Source organism: Salarias fasciatus, chromosome 19 (genome assembly GCF_902148845.1).
Source record: "Salarias fasciatus chromosome 19, fSalaFa1.1, whole genome shotgun sequence".
Classification (NCBI taxonomy): Eukaryota; Metazoa; Chordata; class Actinopteri; order Blenniiformes; family Blenniidae; genus Salarias; species Salarias fasciatus.
The window spans coordinates 6,329,029-6,351,947 of record NC_043763.1 but is presented as its reverse complement, the minus strand read 5'-3'; the positions used below and the strand labels follow the sequence as shown (position 1 = coordinate 6,351,947).

The 22,919-nt window shown below is 44.7% G+C and overlaps 2 protein-coding genes across 3 annotated transcripts; one reads left to right on the top strand and one right to left on the bottom strand.

Moving 5' to 3' along the window:
• Nucleotides 1–92: 92 nt before the first annotated feature.
• Nucleotides 93–12,432, bottom strand: togaram1 (TOG array regulator of axonemal microtubules 1). 2 transcript variants are annotated; one of them, XM_030117597.1, is made up of 24 exons: nucleotides 12,269–12,432; nucleotides 12,038–12,149; nucleotides 10,389–11,569; nucleotides 8,648–8,708; nucleotides 7,281–7,409; nucleotides 6,831–7,094; nucleotides 6,452–6,729; nucleotides 6,121–6,344; nucleotides 5,729–5,829; nucleotides 5,352–5,516; nucleotides 5,190–5,258; nucleotides 4,795–4,967; nucleotides 4,545–4,716; nucleotides 4,078–4,311; nucleotides 3,522–3,645; nucleotides 3,293–3,398; nucleotides 2,424–2,659; nucleotides 2,188–2,346; nucleotides 1,951–2,077; nucleotides 1,607–1,722; nucleotides 1,314–1,497; nucleotides 986–1,205; nucleotides 818–904; nucleotides 93–722 (listed from the first exon to the last, which is right to left on the bottom strand). In XM_030117597.1, exons 3-24 carry the CDS (start codon nucleotides 11,421–11,423, stop codon nucleotides 469–471), a joined length of 4,518 nt encoding a protein of 1,505 aa, XP_029973457.1. In that variant the 5' UTR covers nucleotides 11,424–11,569; nucleotides 12,038–12,149; nucleotides 12,269–12,432; the 3' UTR covers nucleotides 93–468. The 2 variants fall into 2 exon arrangements, with proteins under 2 accessions (XP_029973457.1, XP_029973456.1); XM_030117596.1 differs by having other exon boundaries at nucleotides 12,038–12,432.
• Nucleotides 12,433–14,820: 2,388 nt separating this feature from the next.
• Nucleotides 14,821–22,890, top strand: klhl28 (kelch like family member 28). Its single transcript, XM_030117599.1, has 6 exons — nucleotides 14,821–14,934; nucleotides 15,678–15,938; nucleotides 16,029–16,666; nucleotides 16,794–17,237; nucleotides 19,171–19,379; nucleotides 19,496–22,890. Exons 2-6 carry the CDS (start codon nucleotides 15,678–15,680, stop codon nucleotides 19,657–19,659), a joined length of 1,716 nt encoding a protein of 571 aa, XP_029973459.1. The 5' UTR covers nucleotides 14,821–14,934; the 3' UTR covers nucleotides 19,660–22,890.
• Nucleotides 22,891–22,919: the final 29 nt, after the last annotated feature.

The window sequence follows — 22,919 nt, the reverse complement described above, 5'->3', positions numbered from 1 at the left end:
GATTACATTTTAAAAATATCACATCACATTCGATGAAACAGCAAAAATATACATCTGTCGTGTCCCTGTCTTCCTCGTGTTTTTTTTTTTTGTGTGCATTTCAATGTTACATTCTGTAATAGTGTCTCTGATTTGTCTACAGTACATGAATAGATTGTGGAAATTAAAAAAAAAGACATACATCAGATAGTAAAATGTCAAACTATAATGATAATGAGCTACTTTCAAAGTGCAAAGAGAGCAGGTTGGGTGAGTGAAACCTGATGTCAGTATGTTACAACTGTCCATGCTTCTGTACCAGAGGAAATCTCACTGAGATAGAGATAGAGCTCCTAATTCCTAAAGACTTTCTCTTTATTGATATAAAAGTGCAGGCACTGTAAGAAATGTAGTACATCTCTGTCTTCAAGTAAGGTCAGTGTTCATTTTATTTCTCGACGTTTGCCCGTGTCTGGACTCTGCTCTGCTTCAGGACAGAGTCCTGAGGACCTCGTTCAAACCTTTGTGGACGTTGGCGGGCTGGGAGGCGGCGCACTCGCTCAGACTCGGCCCCATGTGGGCATGGAGGGCTTGGCACAGGTTGGCGGTAGCGGCCCTCACGCTGCCGCCCCGGCCGTGGACGGTGCCGCTGTGGCTGGAGCTGCCCAGGAGGTGCCACAGCAGGGGCAACACTTTCTGCTCCACCATCTGGGGCTTGCGAGGGTAGATCTCTCTCACAAGTTCTGAAAGTACAGGGTTATATTTGAAACAAATCAATTCACGAGCTGTGATCACACCCAGCTGACGACGGTATGGAGGACTGAAACATCACACGTACCGGCAACCTTTTCAATCAGGTCCACTTTAGCTTTTCCACTCAAAAACTGAGCCTTGGTGCAGAAGGGTTGAAGAAGAAGCATGTTGTCTGGAATCAGAATTAAAACATTTCCCAAATCAGAAACCATCTCTACTTCGCTGGGGTTATTTAGAGTTTAGAAGGGCGTACCCAGATTGGAGATAAGTGCATTGATGGCTCCGATAGCAGCAGAGTAGATGGCGTTGTTCTTGGAGTTGAGGTGATTGTCCACGATGGCTGGGACCAGGATGTTGATCACTTGGTACAGGTTATCCTTCAACAGGTGGATGATTTTCTGGAGAGACTCCAGGGCGTACAGGTTGACCTTGCTGTTGGACTCCTGCAGTCGCGCTTTAAAGGCATCAAACACCTGAAAGAAGTGGGAGCAGAAACAGAAGAGCAATCAAACTTGCTAGATGAGAACTTGGAAAAATTTGACAAAAGATAAAGACACATTGACGGGGAGGCTCGTACTGACCGGGAATATACTCCCGATGACGATGCTGGGGTTGTGCTGGCAGTCGGCCACGAGCTGGTCGATGCCCTTGATCCTCTCTCTGAAGTCCTTTGAACTGAGGAGACCTGAGATCTGCTTGATGTATTCGGTCTTGTCTGCAATACTCTGAGTCTGAGATCTACAGCTGTAATGGCTATTGGACTCCCTGTAGGTAATACACAACATATCAAACGGTTTAGTGTCTCTCGTGTGTGTTATGTCCTTAGTGAAGAGCGAAAGCTTGAGAGTTTAGAGGCTTCTTTATCCACACCCACCTCTGAGTTTGGGAGCGAGGCTCTCTGTTGAGAGACGAAGCCCTGACAGTGCCGCTGCCCGGCACGGAGCGTCTCCCTCTGGCTGACTGCGAGTCTTGGGGCATCTCACCCAGACCCTGAGAAACCCAACGAAGACAGGATTCCACATCACACACCAACATAAACCAGCTGTGTCCGCATTTAAAAGACATGATAACAATGTGTCCATAGAACCGTCAATCAGACTCTGACCTGCTTCTCACCCTGAAACATGAAAGCATGTCGAATCGACATGCCGATCGAACACGTTTACACGAACTCTGCACCCACCATGTGGCGCAACATTACAGAAAAAAACACTCAACCTTTGTCTTTAGGGCGTCAACAGTGTCTCTGACTGTCTGCAGGTCTTTGCTCGGGATGTATTTCTCCAGGATCCTGTCAAAGTGCGGGTGGGCCGACAGGGACAGCAGCATCCGGCGGCCGAAGTACCTGTGGACGAGAACAGGTGGACGCTGTGAATGTGTGCAGCTTTCTGTCTGAGTGTTATAATAAATCCTGTACATAAAAACTTTGAACATTTTCAAACAGGCTCTGCTCACCGGGCTTCTTGTGATGAGTCTTGTGCGAGTTTAATGACGGCAGGTACGATTCTGTCGGTGAGGTCTTTCCCCCCGGACAGGAGGCGAGCAGCGCCGACCTTCTCCACCAGATCAGCCAGATGCTGAGCGGTGCACTTTCTCACCACAGCGTTAAGGTGACTGACAGTGGAGAGGAAACAGATTTAGTAATCAAAGGTAAACATTTAAATTGAAAGGAGTGTTTACTGAGGCCTCACCCGAGGCCCCCGCTGAGTAAAGCGTTGATGCTCCGCGTGGGCGTGCAGTGCTGCACCATGCAGTCCAGCGCTGCGTCCACATCCTGCCTGATGAAGGCGTTGCTCTCTCCGGCCTTCTGCAGTAGAGCTTTGACTGTTCCTTCCAGCTCCTGGTCCATTGCCCTTTGCAGGTGTGTGAAGAGGTCGCCCAGTGTGCACACCGCAACCCTGGACACACCTGACCGCAGGTTCTTCACCTGGATCACAACGGCATCATTCGCTTCATTCAAATAAAAATCACTGAAGCGCAAAACAAAGACGTTAAATTACTCCTCTACTGAACAAAAGCTTTCATTTTCACATGGTGAGAAAATATCAAGGACCTGCGATTGTGCAATAAAAATATTTGCTCATTTTTCCGCAGGAGGCCACATTATTTCAGCATGAATCGAGGTTGTAATTCAACACCAGCGTTCGAAACTGAACAGCAGATGGCAACAAAGCAGGAAGTTAAGAGATACTGAGCTACCTTATTGCTAGGGAGATAGTATGAGCATCAAACCCATATGAGTTGTGTTCTAAAGGCCACAGAAATCCTGACAATAATCTGAAGAGAGAGTCTGTGGCTGGAAGGATTCCAGACAGCACTTTTTTCCCCAGACGTCTTCTCCATAAACAACTACCAATAAAAGTGCAATGACTGTGGACATTTTACTGTACTTGTATTTATTTGCACTAAAACTACCGGAAAACTCTAGAGTTGTCAGTATCTATACATGATAATGACATCTATTTACCAGTCATTGCCTGGATCCATGAAACCCTGACAGTAAGGTGAGGCAGGACAGTAAATACACCATGCTGGACTGCTATAAAACGAGCTATAATACCTCTGGAATGAGCGACAGACAGACATCGTGAAGCCTGCTCTGGAGGATGTCAGAGTGGTAGTGAGCCAGAGAGCGCAGAAACGTCAGTCCCTCGATCTTCTTCTCCCTGGATTTGATAAACAAATTGTTTTTCGTTCACTTAAAATTACATTTAAGTTTCATCTGAGGTGTAGTAAAAACATCTCTCATATATGACATGAATGTTTTTACCAGTCTGATGGATTCTCACCAGTCATCGGAGCTCAGCAGGTTGAAACTCTGAGTCAGCGCCAAGTCGGGCTTTGAAAATGGACAAAGCTCTGGAGGCTCAGACGGATTCTTCCTGTGGCCCACAGCACCGGGGGACAGCTCATCTAAACGATCCGTCAGACACAACACAACACACACAGATTCCGTCTCATGTTACGGCTCTATCTGTCTGACAACAAGCAGTGTGTGTGTGTGTGTGTGTGTGTGTGTGTGTGTGTGTGTGTGTGAGTGTGGTGGTGCATTAACAGTAGGTTGTCAAAACAAAGCATTGTGGGACATTAACTGAAGCAAACATCTTATTCACCCATGCTCTGATGGCTTTGGCAGACTAATTAATGATCCGGTATTTTCTCCAAACAAAGGCCTGTTAAAGCTGGAGTTCATCTATTTATAATACAGCTGAATGTTACGAAACAGCAAGTGGGTGTCATGACAGACTGAGAGGCAGAGTGACATTTTCTGACTGCATGAAAACCAAATGATGAAGCTTGACATTCTGTGCAGTGTGTGTATTTTTTTTTTTTAAGCCCACTGACCTGAACTGTGGGAAAGTGAGGGTCTGGTTCGGCTGAGGCTGGGCGCCCTCCTCAGACGGGACGCACTCCTGGGATTCGGGGGTACGGTCGGAGGGCTGGGATGGTGTGGGGGAGTGAAGCACTTGATGGGGCTTTGGGGTACCGGTGGACTGACGGGACTGGTGGGACTGAGAGGGGACTCGTCGGAGAGGTCAGCTTTGGTGGATGTCAGTGTGCTGCCGTTCAGATGCAGATCTGCAACAAAGATGATCAGCTTATGGAACTTGACAAGCAAATGATATGATTCACCACTAATAATAATCAGATTAAATCTACTTTGAGTGCAAGGTTGGATTTTTCTATAAACATTTTAATGATTCAGAAAGCAAAATCATTTGTTGGGGAAATGGATGAAGTACATAAACATCACACAGGAAACTGATCCACGTGTCAATCGTCTCAGAAGCAAGAGGTTTTCTTTCACTTGCCTTTGAGGGTTACAGCAGGATTGTCATCTGCAGGTGAATCAGACAGAATCTGCCTGACGCGGTAGCGAGTCTTTTCTCGTGCGGCGTCCTGTTGGCTGAGAGGACCGTCGACTTGATCCAGGCGCTGCGGTCGTGTCCGGTCTTGGCACAGCCTCGAGTTCCTTCGCCTCTCCTGCATTTGCATTAGTGGAGAAGAGGTGAGATCTTGTGGAAAGAAATGTAATTTACAGTTCAGGAAAGGATAATGAACCTTGATCTCGTCCGTGCGCGGGCTCTCGGTGCTGCTCAGGTGACTGCCAGACAGAACGTGGCTGGCGATGTCTGCTGACGCCCCAGTGGGGGGTTTGATCAGCAACTCATTTGGCTCCAGCGGTGAAGAGCTGAGTCCTGGACGGCTGGAGTACGCCGCGGCGCCGAACATGCCTGAAGGGGGTGTTAGCAGAAGAAGTACATGCATGTATGAAATACTTTGAACTGCGACCTGAACTCGTAATGAAATGTATCAAACTGTAAAAGTAGAATCAAAATGGAACTGGACTTGAAATATTTTAAGAATTATACATTTTTGTGATTTCAAAATTGAAAAAGTTATCACTAAATTGTACAAAACCAGTGAGTTTTGACATCATCTCAAACAACACTGACCTCTTCCAACAACTCCTTCGGGCATATCTGTGCCTGGTGAGTTCCTACTGCTGCTGTGACTCTGAGAACCTGAGGGAGACGCAGAACAACCCGATTTTACACACTGTGTTTGTAGAAGGTGTATCCGGTACACAGCTGTTGTCTCTGCCACTGCTGTCTGACCTTTGGCGGGCTTCAGAGCTCTGAATGATTCACGGACAGCTGGTTTGATCAGCGGAGGGGAGGGTCCAGCTGCTTCTTCCTCTGTTCTGATCACTCCGTTGGAGTAAGTCACTCTCTGGCCGACAACACCAACCTCTGGTGACAGTTCGTTTCTCTGGGACAACACTGAACAAACACAAGGAGGACAATCAGATGACGCAAGGTTGAAAATACAGGTGAAAATCACATGACGGATATTTACAGTCTCCAAGTAGCCTCAAAAATATGTTTTTGGTCAGTGGAGGGAACCCACAGAAAACCCAGAGATACAAAGGGATCATATGCAAACTTCACACAGACGGGTTAACCCAGTCTGGATGTCTCTTTGTCCATCATACCTTGAAGGCTGCTGAAGTCCATGGACATAGAAGACCTCAGTTTTGCAGAAGGCACTCTTGCAATGCGAGGTTTCATTCCCGAAGAGGCAGAGTTTCCTGGACTGTTGACAGGTGTGACAAGTGAGAAGTTATATGAGGAAACTGCTTAGCACTGCTCAACACACCCTCATGCAGCACCACGTGGCTACCACAGCACAAACCTGTCGACAGTTCTGTGGCAAAATGTAACTAGCAAGGCCATGGAGTTATTTTTAAAAATCAGTTCTTTTTGGTAACTGAAGACAGCCTTGGTGAAGCACAAAGCTTTCATTTGTATGCATTTAGAAATCTTTCAAAGACAGAACTCCACTTAAACAACATCTACAAAATACAGCTTAGAGACGACAGTTCACCTGCTCTTGCTTCCATTGAAGCTGGAGTTGATGACTGAGCACAGACTGGACAGCCCACTCTCGCTGGCTGAGCTGGTGAGCACTGGAGAGGTGTGCAACGGCGAGTCCAGACCCAGGTCCACCCTCACCGCTGAGTCAGGGCTGTCTGGATCTGGACTGCTCAGGTTTGCCTTGGCTCTCTTCTTGGCAGCACTGTTGCGCAGTGAGCGCAGCGAGTTCAGCATCTGGGCGCAGCAACGAAAGTTGGTAAATGTTTCACTCTCAACGCCTCTGGTCACACTGTGCTGATCATTCAACAGAGCCAGGCTGTGAAATGAAATGTTCTGCTGACCTCCTGCATGTCCAGGGAATCATCATCTTGATAATCTTGGACTGTGGTGAAGCTGTCAGACTCCAGATAAAAGTTCTTTTCCATCTGCTGGTTCTGAGGGCTCCCTGGACCATTGGATCTCTGGCCATTGTATGAATAGGAATGCTCGGCTGAAGGGACGACTGGCGAGATCGAGAGGTTCGCTCTGGTGTTGCTCAGAGCTCGCCGGAATGATGAAGTGGAAGAACTCACGAGGGAGGCACGGAGAGGTCTGGGAGAGTGTCTGCTAGCCAGATCTCCTGGAAAACAAAGAAAGTGATGACTCAAAAGAGGAGCAAGAACCATTTTACATTCTGTACATAAACAAGTCACTTATAGACTTTTCTTTCCGTGAGATTACCCTTTGCTGTGCCGGTTGTGTCACCCCAGGAGGTGATTTCACACTGGTGAGGGCTGTTCTCTCGCTTATTGGGCCAGGTGTTGGACATGGAGAGGGAGGAGTCTGCGTGACGACGGGAGAGTGTTGGAGTCAGCATGCCTCCTGGGAGTGCAGCCAGAGGGTAGGAAGGCAGGAGGAAGGTGCCGGGCGTGGTAGGGTTTGAGGGGAGGGAAAACGTTCGCTCGACACTGGGGTTTCTTGACAGCACTCGTCCTTTGGGTGCAGCTGTGAGACATTGCATTCACACGACACCCATAAATAACCACTGGTGTGGATGTGGGCTTCAGGCTTGCTGATTGATAAACAACCAAGTGTGGCTAAACAGATTGTCACGGTTGAATTGCTCATCTAACTTTCAATAAAACCTGAAACAAAAACATGCATATCCAGCTTCAGATAATGAGTTCTTACCAGCATCGGAATCAGAGAAGTTAGAGGTTTTAAAGATATCAGGATCTAAGTTGAGGCTCCCACTTCTTCTAAGATGTGCAGCAGACTCCCTCCGTCTGGGTGACTGAAGCTTCTGTGGATCTACAGAACCTACAGCGAGAATTCAATTTTGCATTTAATCATGTTGTATAAAAAAGATCCATTCTCATTGCATAACTTGTTATTTAAAAGTATTGAAAATAATTTTACCCTACATCATTGCACAGCACAAGTATGACGGTCACACAAGCTGCAGCCAAAAATACAATACATTTCCATTCACAATGCGAACATTACTTGCATGTGTTTTGTTTTGTTGCATACAGCAGCAGTATCTCTTTCAACAACCTGTTCTTACATTCTCTTACTTCTTCTCTTTAGGGTTAACTAGTTTTCTTACCATTATCCTTAATGTGTGAGAAACTTTTTGATGAGCTCTTTCAATGAGAAACTGGATTAAGTGTTGACAACAGCCAGAAGCTACAGTTCAGCAGATGGTTTGAGTGGTTTCAGTTATGTTTTTAGCAGTATTCATTTTGATCTTGGCGTGAAGAATCACAGTTGACGAGTCCTGTTGTCTGTTTTTCTCTCTGTACTGATGTAAAACTTGTGAAGCAGTTATTTGGGTTTTGGAGACATGTGTGATCATGACTCCTTTGATTTAATCCAGCTGTGTTTAATTGAGTCAAGCTTGAGCTGACATTCACAATCATGGCATTTTCAGGCACAAATAATTGCTATCCACACACAATAGTGATTAAGGATTTAGTTGTCTTTTCCATTTGTCTTAAACCAAAATGTGCCCACAGCAGTACTGTTGTATTTGGCTTTGCAAATGAACCTGTCACATAAAAGTCAATGGATACGTATTAAAAAACCACCAGTCGAATATTCGATGTTCAGTGCCTGAAGATTAACAGCTTAACCGTCATTGAACCATGATGGAAAATGGATAAACGAAGACATCATTGTTTAAAAATGAACATCTGTTGAAAACTAAGAAAAAATAGAAATATCTAATTCTCATGAGAAGTTTTTTAAACCTTTGATTAACTATTGTGAAAAATAGCTATGTAAATCTATTGTTTGCATTGTACACTATATATCTTACACCGAGGCCTAAAGAAGTGCCTCTAACTCTGAATTAAAATCTTGATTCTATGGAATTTATCTCAAGTTGTGTGTCTTTTGTTTTTGGGTATAATGATATCATATGAACTTTAAAGATGTGCAGAATCTTGTGAACTGGCAGAAAGTGTAATTTACTTGTATGTAAATGTGTATAAATTGTGAAATTCATGAAGAAATTGAGATCAAGCTGAGATGACTGTGAGCGCTGATGTACTTACTGAAGCTGGGAATGTAGGCCTCTGGCTTCTTGGACAGGTAAAAGAAATCCTCACTTACCACCTGTGAATGGGCAGAAAATTATTTCTTTTAATAGCCGCAGTGTAATTCCATCCTCCGAGCCTGAACAAAAGGACATGGAAGATATTTGACCAGCGCAGACAGGACAGGCATGTCTTTTGAGTGGATCTTCTATGACTGAAAGAAGCCTTAAGCTCAAGACTACTCTCTATTTGAACTGTTCTGGTAAAGTTTTAGTCAAATATCACTTTAAGAAAAATTGAGACAGAGCAGACAGATTTTTTCCAATTGGAAGCATCTCCCTCTTTAAGAAGAGGTCGTGCAGCTGATGTCAATCCCAAGTGCCCACTGCCTGATCAACACATTTCACAGAGCACTCAGTGTGATTGCAATTAACACTGGAGCAGTAAATAAGCCCTGTTTTAGAAGCACAACCCTGTGATATTACCAATTATGTTTCATGCCCTCTTCAGTGAGTGAGCTGTGTAGTGATGGGGTTGCTGGGAAACACACACTGGCGTAAACATGAGGTCTTTTAAATAAAAGCAGGGCTTAACTTTTCAGATCAAAGTACGATCGTGCGATAAAACGTTATGAAATTCATCCTAGCCTGTGGATATTATTAGACTGAAACCTGCAGAATGTATCATGCAACTAAACATTCCTGTTAGTGAGTTAAAACATGGAACAGCGCATGCACATAACCTTCCTTAACCAAACAATGAGGTAGGCTGACTGCACTTGTCACCGGCGTTATTTAAGAAGCGGAGGGTGCTCATCCTCACAGCTACAGTGGCATTGTGCAGGAGAATGAGTCATCTCCTGCATTCCCTTCTAGAATAGTGTCAGTGATACCACAGTGCCCTGACAGGTAATATGTGAAACTCTTTCTATATATACGTTTCACAGTTTGTAAAGAAGTGAGAGCCACATGTACAATCATACTCTTCTAAATTTAACCTGGTGCAAAAAAAAAAAAAAAAAACTGTTCCTGTTCATAACAAGGTGTCAAGAGAACTGTTTCTAAAACAGGAGACACTGATGAGAAACATGCTGGAAAGCAGATGGTGTGCAACACAGCAGCCTCCCTCTCAGCTCCTCTCTATCCACACTGCATCATGAATGGCATATTATAGATATATTTGAGGTTTCCTCTCAAACTGTCTCGGAAGAGCTGCGGAGATCTTTGGGCAGTATAATTCACTGTGTTTGAACTAAAAAAAAAACAGAAATCTGACAATGAGCTGAGTGGGTTAATGAGGTAGGCATAAAAAGCGTGTGCTCAAAATAAAGCACTTTGACTGCACTTGTCAGCTGATTGGAAGCAAATCAACATGACTGCTTGGCCAACAAAATGCTCAGAGAAAATATGAAAAGCATGATGGTCCTCTGAACAATCAGTAAACTAATGACTGATTAAGCCATAATGGCTCGAGATCCCATTAAGTATTTTCTGAAGTATCAAAGACTAAGAGATAAACACAGCCTTTCGGATAACTGGGTGCTCCATTAATGCCAATTCATAACAGCTAAAAAGAGCAACATTTCCATCTGTCATGTTCCAGAAGGTTCCTCTGCCCAGGGTGTCTTTTTTTAGATCAAGAATCTCACAGCATGTGAAAAAAATAAAAATCTCATACTGAAACACTGAGATGTCATATTACTGGGTTATAATGAGATATAACGGAGAATAGGGCAACCGTGTGTGCTGATGGAGCCCACCTGTTCAGAGCCCTTTCCGTTTGGGGTACTGCACTGCTGCAGGTCGTTCTCAGTGGACGAGAAGCTCGACATATCCCAGGGGAGTTTGTTCTTCCCTTTACCCGCGCTGACAATCCTCCTTTGAAATGGAAGGTCATCGGTGAGGGAGCCTAAGCTGCCATAACCGTGCAATCGATCACAGTCTGGCTCAGTTCTGTGGCTTCTGGCGCTGCTGACTCGTCCTCCGTTCATCACCCAGTCTAAATCGGCTCCAGGACTGTACTGAAGCGAGCACCGCTGTCCTGGCTTGGGCATCACCAAACCGTACTCCACAACGCCCTCCGGGGAGAGTTTGGGAAGGATGTGCCTTGCTCGTCTGGCCTGCACAGCTGCCATCAGACCCTCTGCATCCTCATTGAGCTCCACCATGTCCACAGCTTTCATCAGAGGTTGTTTTTTGCCTGTGTCCAGGTAATGGTCAAAGACGGCGAACAACTCTAGGGCAGCATGACGGACCTTCTTCTTGTTGTCTGCCAAGTATGGTGCAACCTCAAAACAAAGCTTCGGGATGTTGAAATCTTTCCTAGGATGAGTGAGCAAAGCTGCCAAAATGACATTGAGGACATCTTCCCGAACCCTGGAATTCTTGTGTTTCAAGTTGCCAATTACAAGATCTAATACTTGTTGAGGTGCAACATTTTCCATCAGCTGTCGAAACACATTCAGGTATTCATTCCTGGTGACAGTACAAGTGTCCCCCAAAGCCTTAAGAGCCACTAAGACAATACGTTTGAAATATTTGTCTACACCCACATCCAACTTCTGAATTAGTAAGTTGAGTACTTGCAAAGTACCAAACATCACCTTAAAATTGCTGTCATCCAGAAGTCTTGGAAGAAAATTAATGAATTCCTCAATACTGCCAGAGGGGACGGATTCAATGTCCACTTCTGATAGGATCTGTTGGAGCTCTTCCACCCCATTTGTGCGATTCTGGTAATTCTTGAGGTCCAGAAGCTGCTGATGTAACTCCTGGGAAATCAAACCAGGTATCATTATTGATGGACTTGATGATGAGGTCAAATCTGAGAATCCAGGGAGGCGAAGGCGATCCTGAGAGGACAGCAATGTTCCTCCTTTTCACTCCCAGCTTTCATCCTGAGCGGTGTGTGTGATGTTAATCCACGGTGCTGTGTGCCAATCTGTTAAAGCAGAAAATTAAGATTAGACAGGGGGTCTGGAAACTGTTCAGACGGAAAGCCACATAACGGTGTAGAACATCTTGGCCGAGAGTGTCTCGCCGCTCTTTAATTGCTCGGTCGATCACCATGATACGGCAGATTACGGTGAGGCAGCACAACCACTTGTGGCTTTCAGGGACGGCAGTTCGGAGCCGAGTGGATAAAATGACCGTTCCCGCGATGCGCCTTTTTATTCTCCTTACAATTAGTTGCGACGAAGTCTCGTTGCAGGAGCTAGTTATGTGCCACCGAGTAATACCTCCAATGGGCTTATAATCAATCCCTGACTACATGTTACCGTTAAGCAGCTACACACAGTCCTAGCAACACCGCTAGGCTAACTCGCTAAAAAAAAACATTCCCCGTGTTAAGTGCTGCCTGACTGGGTTAGCAAAGTTAGGGGGGGAAAAGCACAAGGAGAGAACAGACCTTACATGTTTCCCCCCAGCTCCTCCGTGGTACCGCAGGGAGAAACTATCAGCCGCGGCTCGGTCCAAACGTCGGTGTCATGCTGCGGTTCTGTCCCCGGCTCCCTTAGCTCCTGTGTGGGGTGTTGAATGTTTAGAAGCTACGGAGGTATTCACCTCCTAGAGGAGCCCACACACACACTCACACGCTCGCACACATACACACACACGCAACGCACACACTCCAACTCACACACACCGAAGCAGCAAAATGGCGAATACATGTCGCAAACTGAGCGCTTCCATGGCGACGCGGCTCGGAGGCTCGTGCGGGCGGCTCGAGAGGCGAGAGACAGCAGCGAGCCGCAGCGGCGCGCGAGGCTCCGCGAGGAAGAGCCAGACGGCAGCAGCACAGTTTATACTGGAAGATCCTCAGAGCTACAACTGAGCCGGACAGGGGCGGATACACAGGGGGGGCTCAGGGAGAACTTCACCCAAAAAGTGGGAACAACAACGCCCCTCTCTGTTTGTTAATTAGGAATAAACCTTTAATTGCGGTTTTACCCCCTACAGATCATTTTCCACGTTAACTCCATGATTGCAAAACAGTATGAAACTATGACATTTGCCTCTATAAATATTAAAACAATAATTAGGTCACTCTCCTTCCCTGATCTCATATTTACTTTAGCCTGGAATAGAATATGCCTTATTAAAGTAAGTAAAACACTCAATTATTTTCTATTCTAAAGACCTGGATGTATTGTCACAAAAAGAAAAGTAGCTAATATAAATATTGTTAGTAATAAATATGTAATAATCAGTCCTGCACAATTAAAATAAATGAATATTCAAAGAAATTTTTGTAGTTATTAAAAATTTTCTGACTTAATTTACATTAATTATATTTTAGCGTGTTTATATTAGCTTTATATATTTGTTTAATTGTTACTTTCATTTATATTTTTTGCATTTATAGTTTTGATGGTATTGTGATTTCTTTTAATAAGAAATTTACATTTAGCAGTTTTTTTTTAAAATACATATATCAATGTTAGGCTATTTTCTGACCATTTGTGTAGGTCACAGGCCCATCTATTAATTTCTGCCCAAGGCCCCCACAAACTCTAGAATTTCCGCTGATTGATTCTTTATAAAGGGTTATTCCATGTGTGGAAATTTTATACAGCAATGCCGTAATTTAGAGTAGCCATTAGATTATCTGTTTCTGTGTCAAAATTTGATATGTGGAAAGGCATTGTTTTTCTTTATTATTATTATTCCAATTATTCCAGAATGAATATTAAAAAAAATGCAGTGGTATATTATGGCATCATCCTTCCTCTATTCTGCTCCATGTAATTGACATGATCTCATTTCTGATCTGTAATCAGCTGATATTTCTGAATGTGTGAGGGTAAATCCATGTAACTAAACATAGTAATGCCAATATATAAATAGACAATTTTTTTGGTGTCAGTCTAAACTTCACCATTGGTTAAGCCATCACAGGGCAAATACACAGAGACACACAGTCACATTTACGCCTATGGGTTGTCTAGAGTCACCAACTAGTCGAAACTAACATGCAAACTCCGGATGCATCACTATACTTACCACTATGAATACAAACTGCTATTTTTCACCACATCAGATGCTTTGACGTATTTTTCTAAGGTTTTCACATTTTGCCAAACTGTATGTGGAGCATTCAGAAGACACAATTACAAATACTAACATTGTTGTAATTAAGTAGCTTACCGTTGTGGGCTTATTTTTGAGTACATTTTGAGTATTTCTTTTAATATCCTATATAATTTTACTCATGCAGGAGGTTGCAATCTACAACAAGAAATGTACTTTATAACTTAAATGAGTATTTAAATTTCAAATTGAAATACTCAGATAAATAAATCTTGAATTTATATTCAAAAAGTTTGATCTGCATCAATACTTTACATTTGTATTGGTCATGAATGAAATTAAATGAAATGAAATGCTGCAGTGCAGGGCTGTACATGCTTTATCAACTGAGGGCCTCATACAGAAAGGGCCAGGCCACTTTCTAGAAAAGTGTATTGAAGTTAGCAGTCTCATTCTAAACTGGTTTATTCACACATGATCAAATTAAATACAGCACGTGTACAGTACACATTTTCACAATGGCTGCATGTGCAAATGCTATTTGAAGCATTTGTTGAATAAAGTGACTCTGTATGTGATTTGTAGGTGTAAATTAAATTTCTGCCATTTGAAATGAAAAACCAACACTCAATATTCAGAGTACTTTCTGTACCTCTTGGTCTTGACTCATTCTTGGGTTTGGTTGTCTTGACTACAAAACAATAAAATAGACAGTAAAAAAAAAATTCAATACGTATGTTTTTAATAAATAATAATAATAATATTAACAACAACAACAACAACAACAATAATAATAATAATAATAATAATAATAATAATAATAATAATAATAATAATAATAATAATAATAATACATGTGATTGTATTTTCACTTATATTGTTTATAAATTATTCAGTTGATTTGATTATTACAAGTATTTCGAAAGATTTTTTTGTTGTTGTTGATATTTTTAAAACTCGGTGCCTTATTCTGTGTTTCCATAAAGACTCTGCAGGATAATGTATTTCTTTCTACCGTAAAGGCTTGTAAAGTTTCAGACTGTGCCTTATTTGTGTGGAAGCCGCACGGCTCTTCCTCTTTATTGTGACTCCGGTGGAAGTGGGTGTGCTGCTGGCTCGCCGCCTCTTTATAAGCCCTCCTCTGTCGCTCTGGAGCGGGGTTGGCTGCTCGCGCTGGCCGGAGGTTGTTTTCCTGCTAGCCGCTCGGGGTTCAACGTCGTCGCCACTGCAAGATCCGTCATTACCGCGGCGCACCGGACGGACCAGAAAGTACAGGTTGGCCTCAGTCGATGTGTGGTTGTAAAATGTTGTGTTAAAGCGTCGCGTTTGTGATCTGTCAGCCATGTTACTGTATATCAATCAATGATGCAGCTAGCCACGGGAGCCGTGTTTATTTTTAGCCGCTAACCTGCACTGACTGCAATCACACACAAACCGAGTGTCCTGCGCGGCTGCTACTGTTGGAAGTTGTTCACGATAGGATGCTGACATGAGAGAAACGTGTAAAAATGTGTTCCCGTTTCCTTATAAGAATAAGCTGTTGGTGTGCGTGTGTGTTTTTTAAGCTAACGCGTTAGCTGTCTTGCTTATTTAAAGCTAAAGGGGAGCTAGCTAGTTTTGATCTGGCCGTTCACAAATCAAGTCCAGGCCCCAGACAGCCCCCTCTGTGGAAATGTTTTTCCCACACGGTGTCATGAAGCTTGAGTATTCTCTAAATTCGTTTGTTTTTCAAGCTAATGCGTGCGATTGCCTCCAGGCAGCGGTGGATTAGGTAGATCATGCTTCTTTAGCTAAAGGCTGCTAACACATCAACTGTACTGTATCACATGAAAACACCCCTGAACGCATCACACTGCTCATGCATGTTTTCATGAAGCCTGCTGTAGCCCACCAGCACGATCACTTCACTGTGTCAGGACCCAGACAACACCTGCATATATCCAAAGTGACCAGATCACCCCTGCTTGCTGTCAATGTTGTGACTCCTGTATGTCTGATTTGTGGTTTCCTGCTCTCAGATGGACCAGCAGGATCAGTCCTATATGTTTGCAAGTCTGACACGGCCTCACTCAGAGCAGCTGCTGCAGGGCCTCCAGCTCTTGCGGCAGGATCACGAACTATGTGACATTGTCCTACGTGTGGGTGATGCCAAGATCCATGCCCACAAAGTAGTGCTAGCCAGCATCAGCCCTTACTTCAAGGCCATGTTTACGGGTAACCTGTCGGAAAAGGAGACCTCTGAGGTGGAATTCCAGTGCATCGATGAGGCAGCCTTGCAGGTTTGTTTTAAAGTTAGCAGAACTTGCAGTAATCATTAACTGTTACATGGCTTGTGTGACCTTTTTCCCTTGTTACTCTTAATTTTCCAGGCCATCGTTGAGTATGCTTACACCGGCACGGTGTTTATCTCCCAGGAAACAGTGGAATCTCTTTTGCCGGCTGCCAATTTACTCCAGGTTAAGCTTGTACTTAAGGAGTGCTGCTCCTTCTTAGAGAGCCAACTGGATGCTGGGAACTGTATAGGGATCTCCCGCTTTGCAGAGACGTACGGCTGTCATGACCTGTGCCTGGCCGCCACTAAATTCATCTGTGAGAACTTTGAGGAAGTCTGTCAGACGGAGGAGTTTTTCGAACTCACACGGGCCGAGTTGGACGAAATCGTGTCCAATGACTGCCTTAAGGTGGTGACAGAGGAGACTGTTTTCTACGCCCTGGAGTCGTGGATCAAATATGACGTGACTGAGAGACAGCAGCATCTGGCTCAGCTGCTGCACTGTGTTCGCCTTCCACTTCTCAGCGTCAAATTCCTCACTCGCCTATATGAAGCCAACCACCTCATACGGGACGACCACGCCTGCAAGCACCTGCTCAACGAGGCCCTCAAGTACCACTTCATGCCGGAGCACCGGCTGTCCTATCAGACCGTGCTGTCGGCGCGGCCCAGGTGTGCCCCGAAGGTGCTGCTCGCTGTCGGGGGCAAGGCAGGGCTGTTCGCCACATTGGAAAGGTAATGCCAGAGATGTGTGTGCACACTAGACCATATTAGAATTACAAAACAAGCTGATGAAGTTTCATTAATTCTCAATTCTGCTGTCTGATGTAACGCCATTTGCTTTGATCCCTTTACCTTTCAGCATGGAGATGTATTTCCCTCAGACCGACTCGTGGATCGGCCTGGCCCCTCTCAGCGTTCCCCGCTACGAGTTCGGAGTGGCTGTGCTGGACCACAAGGTGTACGTGGTGGGAGGCATCGCCACGCACATGAGGCAAGGCATCAGCTACCGGCGACACGAGAGCACGGTGGAGAGCTGGGACCCCGAGAGCAACACGTGGTCCTCGGTGGAGCGCATGGCCGAGTGCCGCAGCACCCTGGGCGTGGTGGTGCTGGCCGGCGAGCTGTACGCCCTGGGGGGATACGACGGCCAGTACTACCTCCAGTCCGTGGAGAAGTACGTCCCCAAGCTGAAGGAGTGGCAGCCCGTGGTGCCCATGACGAAATCCCGCAGCTGCTTCGCCACAGCTGTGCTGGACGGCATGGTGTACGCGATCGGAGGGTACGGCCCGGCACACATGAACAGGTACTGTCACTGTTTGTGCATTTTGAAACATATCTGCAGAGATCTGTGACTACAATACAGATTTATAACGTTGTAACTCTTAGATTAATTGTGGCCACTTTGCAGGTAAGGTTACGATCGGTGATGCACTTTGTTTTTCATCTGATTACCCAGTGGGTGACTAGACTCCACATCCTAGTTTCTCTAATGAGAATGGGACTGCAAACAGTGACCTGGGAATACAGCATGACTCTTTTCAGTGCTCAGACAGATTACAGTAGGTTAAACCACACCTTTTGATTCTGTCTGTAAGCTTTCCTGCTCTTTTAGATCTTTCAACCCGGCTCTCGGTGTTCTGCGAGTTATTAAAAAGAAGTGACGATCTGGTGCAGGATGTGGTGCGTTGCTGTGAAAGCGGCCAGGTGCCTGTTAATGAGTGAAGCAGGAGTGTAAGAGCAGAAGTGTTTCGCTGAGCTCCCTCCCGCCCGTGAGCTGCTGCGGATCACTGGAGACCGGCGTCCCTGTTGCCCGTTTCCTTGACTCCCGGAGCCCCTCAGGAGAATGTGTTTGGACAGAGAATCTTCGGGGCGCTATTTTTCGATCTCCCCGTGGCTTTTATGCAGTGAAAAACAGCCCCAGACTGCCAATGTTCCCGCGTCCATCAGACAGGTTCCTTCTGCTGAGGCCGAGCTCAGTAATTCAACCGAGTCACTGTGGGAGTGACTTCTGTCTGAAGGACTTGATGGTGAAAATGATATTTGTTTTAGAAGTTTGTACAGTTATTGTGCCTGATGGTTACACAAAATATTTTGCCTCTTTGGATCTGAGGGAAATAACCTGCTTAATGAGGACTTTAGTTTTGGATGTTTGAGAAACTTCTCAGTTTCAACATTTCAGATATAAAGATTGTAGTTTTTTTTTTTTTTTTTTTTAATTGAGCTACGCCAAACTAAAACATACTGATCCAGAAAAGAAATACTAATGCCTATAAGCAAAATGACCATAAGTTATTATATGCATTAAATGTTACACATTTAACATTACTCAAATAGTGTCCAACTAATTTTTGTCTGAAGTCCACATGCAGCCCGATCTGATCTTGTGTAGGCAGAACTAGTAAACTGTCCCATAACAACAATTTCAATACAGAGTTTAGGGTGACTCCAAATGTTTGCTTTTGTTTTAGTGCAAACAGAGTAGTTACTTATTTACAAGATGAGTATTTTAGAGAAAATGTCCTAAACAATGGCCTTTTGCAGCCTACTACATGCATGTTTTTACAATTCCACTCTTAGTCTGGTTTTAATGCTGCTTTTCAGCAAATGGACAGCTAGCTTGCTCTGCTGCACTACTGATCTCCTGGTTTGCATCTGTTCCTCTTTCAAAAATGGTGCGATTCTTAAGAAATAAGTCAGAAACAGCAGTTTGTTTTAAGGAAAAACTCCAGTCAGTGTCTGGTTTTTGCTCCTCACTGTCATCCAGTGTCTGCAGACTGGAGTTGACTCACACGCAGGAGTTTGTTTTCATGATACATGTTTTGAACGTTGTATATATTTTAAAACAGGAAAAGCTTTAAAATCATGGTATACCGATGGAGGGGGGGGGAAAAAAGCATGCATTATAGTTCTTATTGAATAAACGTGTTGATAAATGTGGAAAAGAGCAATAACATATAAACTATACACACACTTCCACTCAGTGCTGCAGACTGAGCACTGTTGTTGGTATAAAGATTAACTCTGGTCCATTATCCCACGGGAAAATACTCTGAATTGTCCTTAGCGCTCTAAATTAAAGCCAGTCATAATACTAAAATATAAAACATCAGGCACATAAAACTGGAGTTAGATCCTGAGTGGTATCATACGGACGGAGTTACATTTCAACTTGCTTCTTTAAATCTTTGCCTTTTCTTTTTTTTTTTTTCTTTTTTAATTGCGTCTGCCTCACACAGCGTGGAGCGGTACGATCCGAGCAAGGACGCCTGGGACATGGTAGCCCCCATGGCAGACAAGAGGATCAACTTTGGCGTGGGTGTCATGCTCGGCTTCATATTTGTGGTGGGGGGACACAACGGCGTGTCCCACCTGTCCAGCATCGAGCGGTACGATCCACACCAGAACCAGTGGACGGCCTGCCGACCCATGAACGAGCCGCGCACCGGTGAGTTGGTCGACTCGGGTCGCTTTGGTCCCAAAGGGGATTTTAAAATAAACAAAACAAAAAAAAACCCAGGTGGTCATGGGTGTGATGGTGACTCCAGGACTGTTGTCTTGCAGGCGTGGGCTCTGCTATCGTGGACAACTACCTCTATGTGGTGGGAGGTCACTCCGGGTCGTCCTACCTGAACACTGTCCAGCGCTATGACCCCATCTCGGACAACTGGTTGGACTCCAGCGGCATGATGTACTGCCGTTGTAATTTCGGCCTGACCGCCCTTTGACCCATGGCCCATCCAGCAAGGACCCAGTGAAAGAGCTTAGACACAAAGACTTTTCTTTTTTGTTGTCTCCTCCTCCTTCCCCACATTCATCCTCCAGGTGCAAAGCTGCACGCCTACGTGAACGTCGGGAGAGCTGGCGGGGCGGATGGATGTGCTGGGCTGCCCGGCTGGCCCGCCTCCCGGCTGGCTGGAGGGGGGGGCCGCCGCCGTCCAGGGCCCCGGAGATGAAGAAGAGCTCTGAGGAACCTGGATTAGCACGCGGAGACGACCGCTGCTGGACCGCAACGAGGACTTTGAGCCATGTCCCAGAGGATTGTGGGAAAATCTGGTCAACTAAAGTTGTGTCACGTTCGCCGATTAACTTCTCCGTTTTGTCGTCCTCCACGTCATGAGTTACATTTTCAACTCGTTTGTTTCTCCGCTGCAACCGGAACTGTGCTCAGATTTTGCAGAACTCTGCAGATTGCTTGTGTATTTGTATGAATAAGTGGTTGGTGGCCATGTAGCGTGTGTGTGTGTGTGTCCCGTGTGTATGCTCCAGGAGTACATGCATGTCAGATAGGATTGTTTGTTTTGTTACGTGTCAGCGTGCAGGACTGATATTCGGGCTCGGCGACGCAACAGTTCTGCATCCAAAATCAGTGCTTCACAAAAAAAACAAAACAGAAAAATCGGAAACTTTCTATTTTCTCAAAAAGGGCTGCCTTTCTCTCTCCTGTAAATAGTTAAGATGAAATATATAAATATGACTATATCCTCTAGTGCGTTGCCTGTAAATGTTTCTTCTGCACTGGGTCACTATGGTGTGCGAATGCGTGTGTAGTTTGATTCCCAGGGTCACTGTAGAGGTGGATGACGAATTCTCATGAGTGTTTGCCGCTAGTCTCTGCTGCATCCTCGGAGCCATTTAAAAACGGGAAGAAAAAAAAAGACAACCCACAAATCCCTATGTTCCAGCTCGAGTTCTGTCTCCGAGGTCGGGTCATGCACTTGCTACTCCTCACAATAGTTGGAAATTGACCTTTGGCCCCCGTTTCACCCTTCAGTCTCTACTCAATACTAACTGGTGCTATATTTAGGATTCAGGATTCAGCTGTTTGTCTGTGTCGCCTCGCGCACTTGGGTCATTTTCTGTTCCGCCTCTGCTGCGTCGTCCTGCCAGACGTTAGCCGTTCTGCTTTACGTGCACTTCAATGCATAAAATCCCAATAGTTCCGCACAACCATGCAATAAAATGAAGTTCTACTGAAAGGGAAGCCTGTGGTTCCACCGCCAAGAGCTATTTTGTCTTGTTTTTGAGCTCCGTCCTGGAGGGACGCCTCCTTTAGCAGGAAGTGAGCGTGCTTCATCAGCGTCTGCCGCCCGTCGTCGTCAGGCCGCTCTCTGTGCTCTCTCACCCTCCACCTCCTAAAACATGTGACCAGATCTTATTTGCAAGATGAGTTTCGAGGCCGTCTCTTTGCAGCTTCACCTGCCGTGCCAAAACTGTCTCATTTTCCATCTTTTACTCTCCCGGCACCACATGTTTGGCCCAGTGGCGACATTGTTCCCGCTGGCTATAAATCGGCATCGTGTTCTTGATTGTGGTCACGTGGTTGGTTGACAAAGCACCAAGGGCTGCGCCTGGCAGGTTTCCAGTCTGCTGTCGTCCGTCACGGGAAGAATCGGGCAATAGAAGGGGGCAAGTGGCCTTGTCTACACCATTTCCATGTTCAAGTGTCATTTCAGTTAGTTTATCTGCACTAAAGTGGGAATTCTTACCAAGCTCTTCATTGCACTTAACGCATTATTTGATACTCATTGCAATTTGTACATATGTTTTCATTTAAGCCAATAAGCATTTAGAAAATGCAATAAGATTTGGGTTTCCTCTGTGGATGGGTAGGTTTTTAATGTCTTTAAAAGGTAAAAGTAGAGAGAGAGAAAAAAAAGCCAAAAGCCAAGGCATCTCATACTGCTGTAACAAGGCATGTCTGTGGATTCACTATCGCAGAGAACAAACGCCGAATGCCGCAGCGGAGTTTCTCTCGACCTACCAGGCATGTTTTTTTGGGTCATGTTTCTGTGCATGCTGGTCCGTTCGTACAGGGCGTATGTGTATGCAGGCAGTGTCAAATGGATTTATCTCAATTTGCTAATATATGGCCAAATGTGTAAACTCTGCTCCTCTTCAGCACGTGCAGGTGTTTAAGAGGGGATTTGCATATTTCTCACAGAAGATTTAGTTTGGGTCCTTAAAATGCAAAGATTAATGTCTCCATGCTAATTTGGAAGATTCTTTTCAATAAAATGATGCTGCCCTACTTTGATTTCACCCACTCCACATTCTTTAAAAACCCTTTCACTTCACCCCTCAATACTTCAAACGGCGTCTGCCTTGTGAATCGGCCGGAGTGTCGCTGGTGAGACTTTTCTGTTCCAGATCGTTCTGCATTAAATTTTCATTTGGATTTTCTGATTTATTTTAAGAGAGAAAATGCATAAGCAGCCCATTCTGTACTCCCTGAAATGTCTTTTTTTTTTTTTTTTTTTTTAGAATTATTTAAAAATGACATGAATTACTATTTTTGTATTTCTAATTTGTTGTGTTCTGTAACCTACTTTCTGTCCGTCCTGATCAGATTTCTTCTTCTTCCGTCGGTCACTTTTCCGCCACAGCACAAATCGCGCGGGCGTGATCCTGTGCTGCCGCCATGATTCATGCAACGTCCAGGTTTCTGTCCAGTCTGGGAGGCAAATGCTAACTACGACTTCAGAGAGTTTTCAGAGGAGAGAAAGGCTGATGAAAATCTGCAAACGTGAATCTGCAAAAAGGATGTTGAAATTGAGTTTGTGTGCGTTTTTTTTTAAGGCCTAAACTCTGTCATGTTTTGCCACCACTCTCACCAAAGTGCTTGTAAGGAAGAAAGCGGAGAGATGACCACCACCGGGTTTGTGTCTGAGAGGGAACTCTTTTCTTTTTTTTTTTTTTTTAACTGATGTCAATGTTAGCCAAAACGACCACTCTGCTTCTTTTAACATGTCCCATCGTGTGTCTGGGGTAAGGTGAATTTTATAACCTGTGGATTAATACTGGAAAGTACAAGATGACATTCGCTGTAAAAAAAAAAAGAAAAAAAAAAGTAGCTTTTCACATTTTATCATGTTTGATTGAAGACATTTTACATACATTTTAGTCAGTTTGTGTGGTGCAGTTGTACCCTGTTTAAAATAAATGCCTGCCTTAAAAGGTCTGCTGGTCTGCTCCTCTTGTCGCCTTC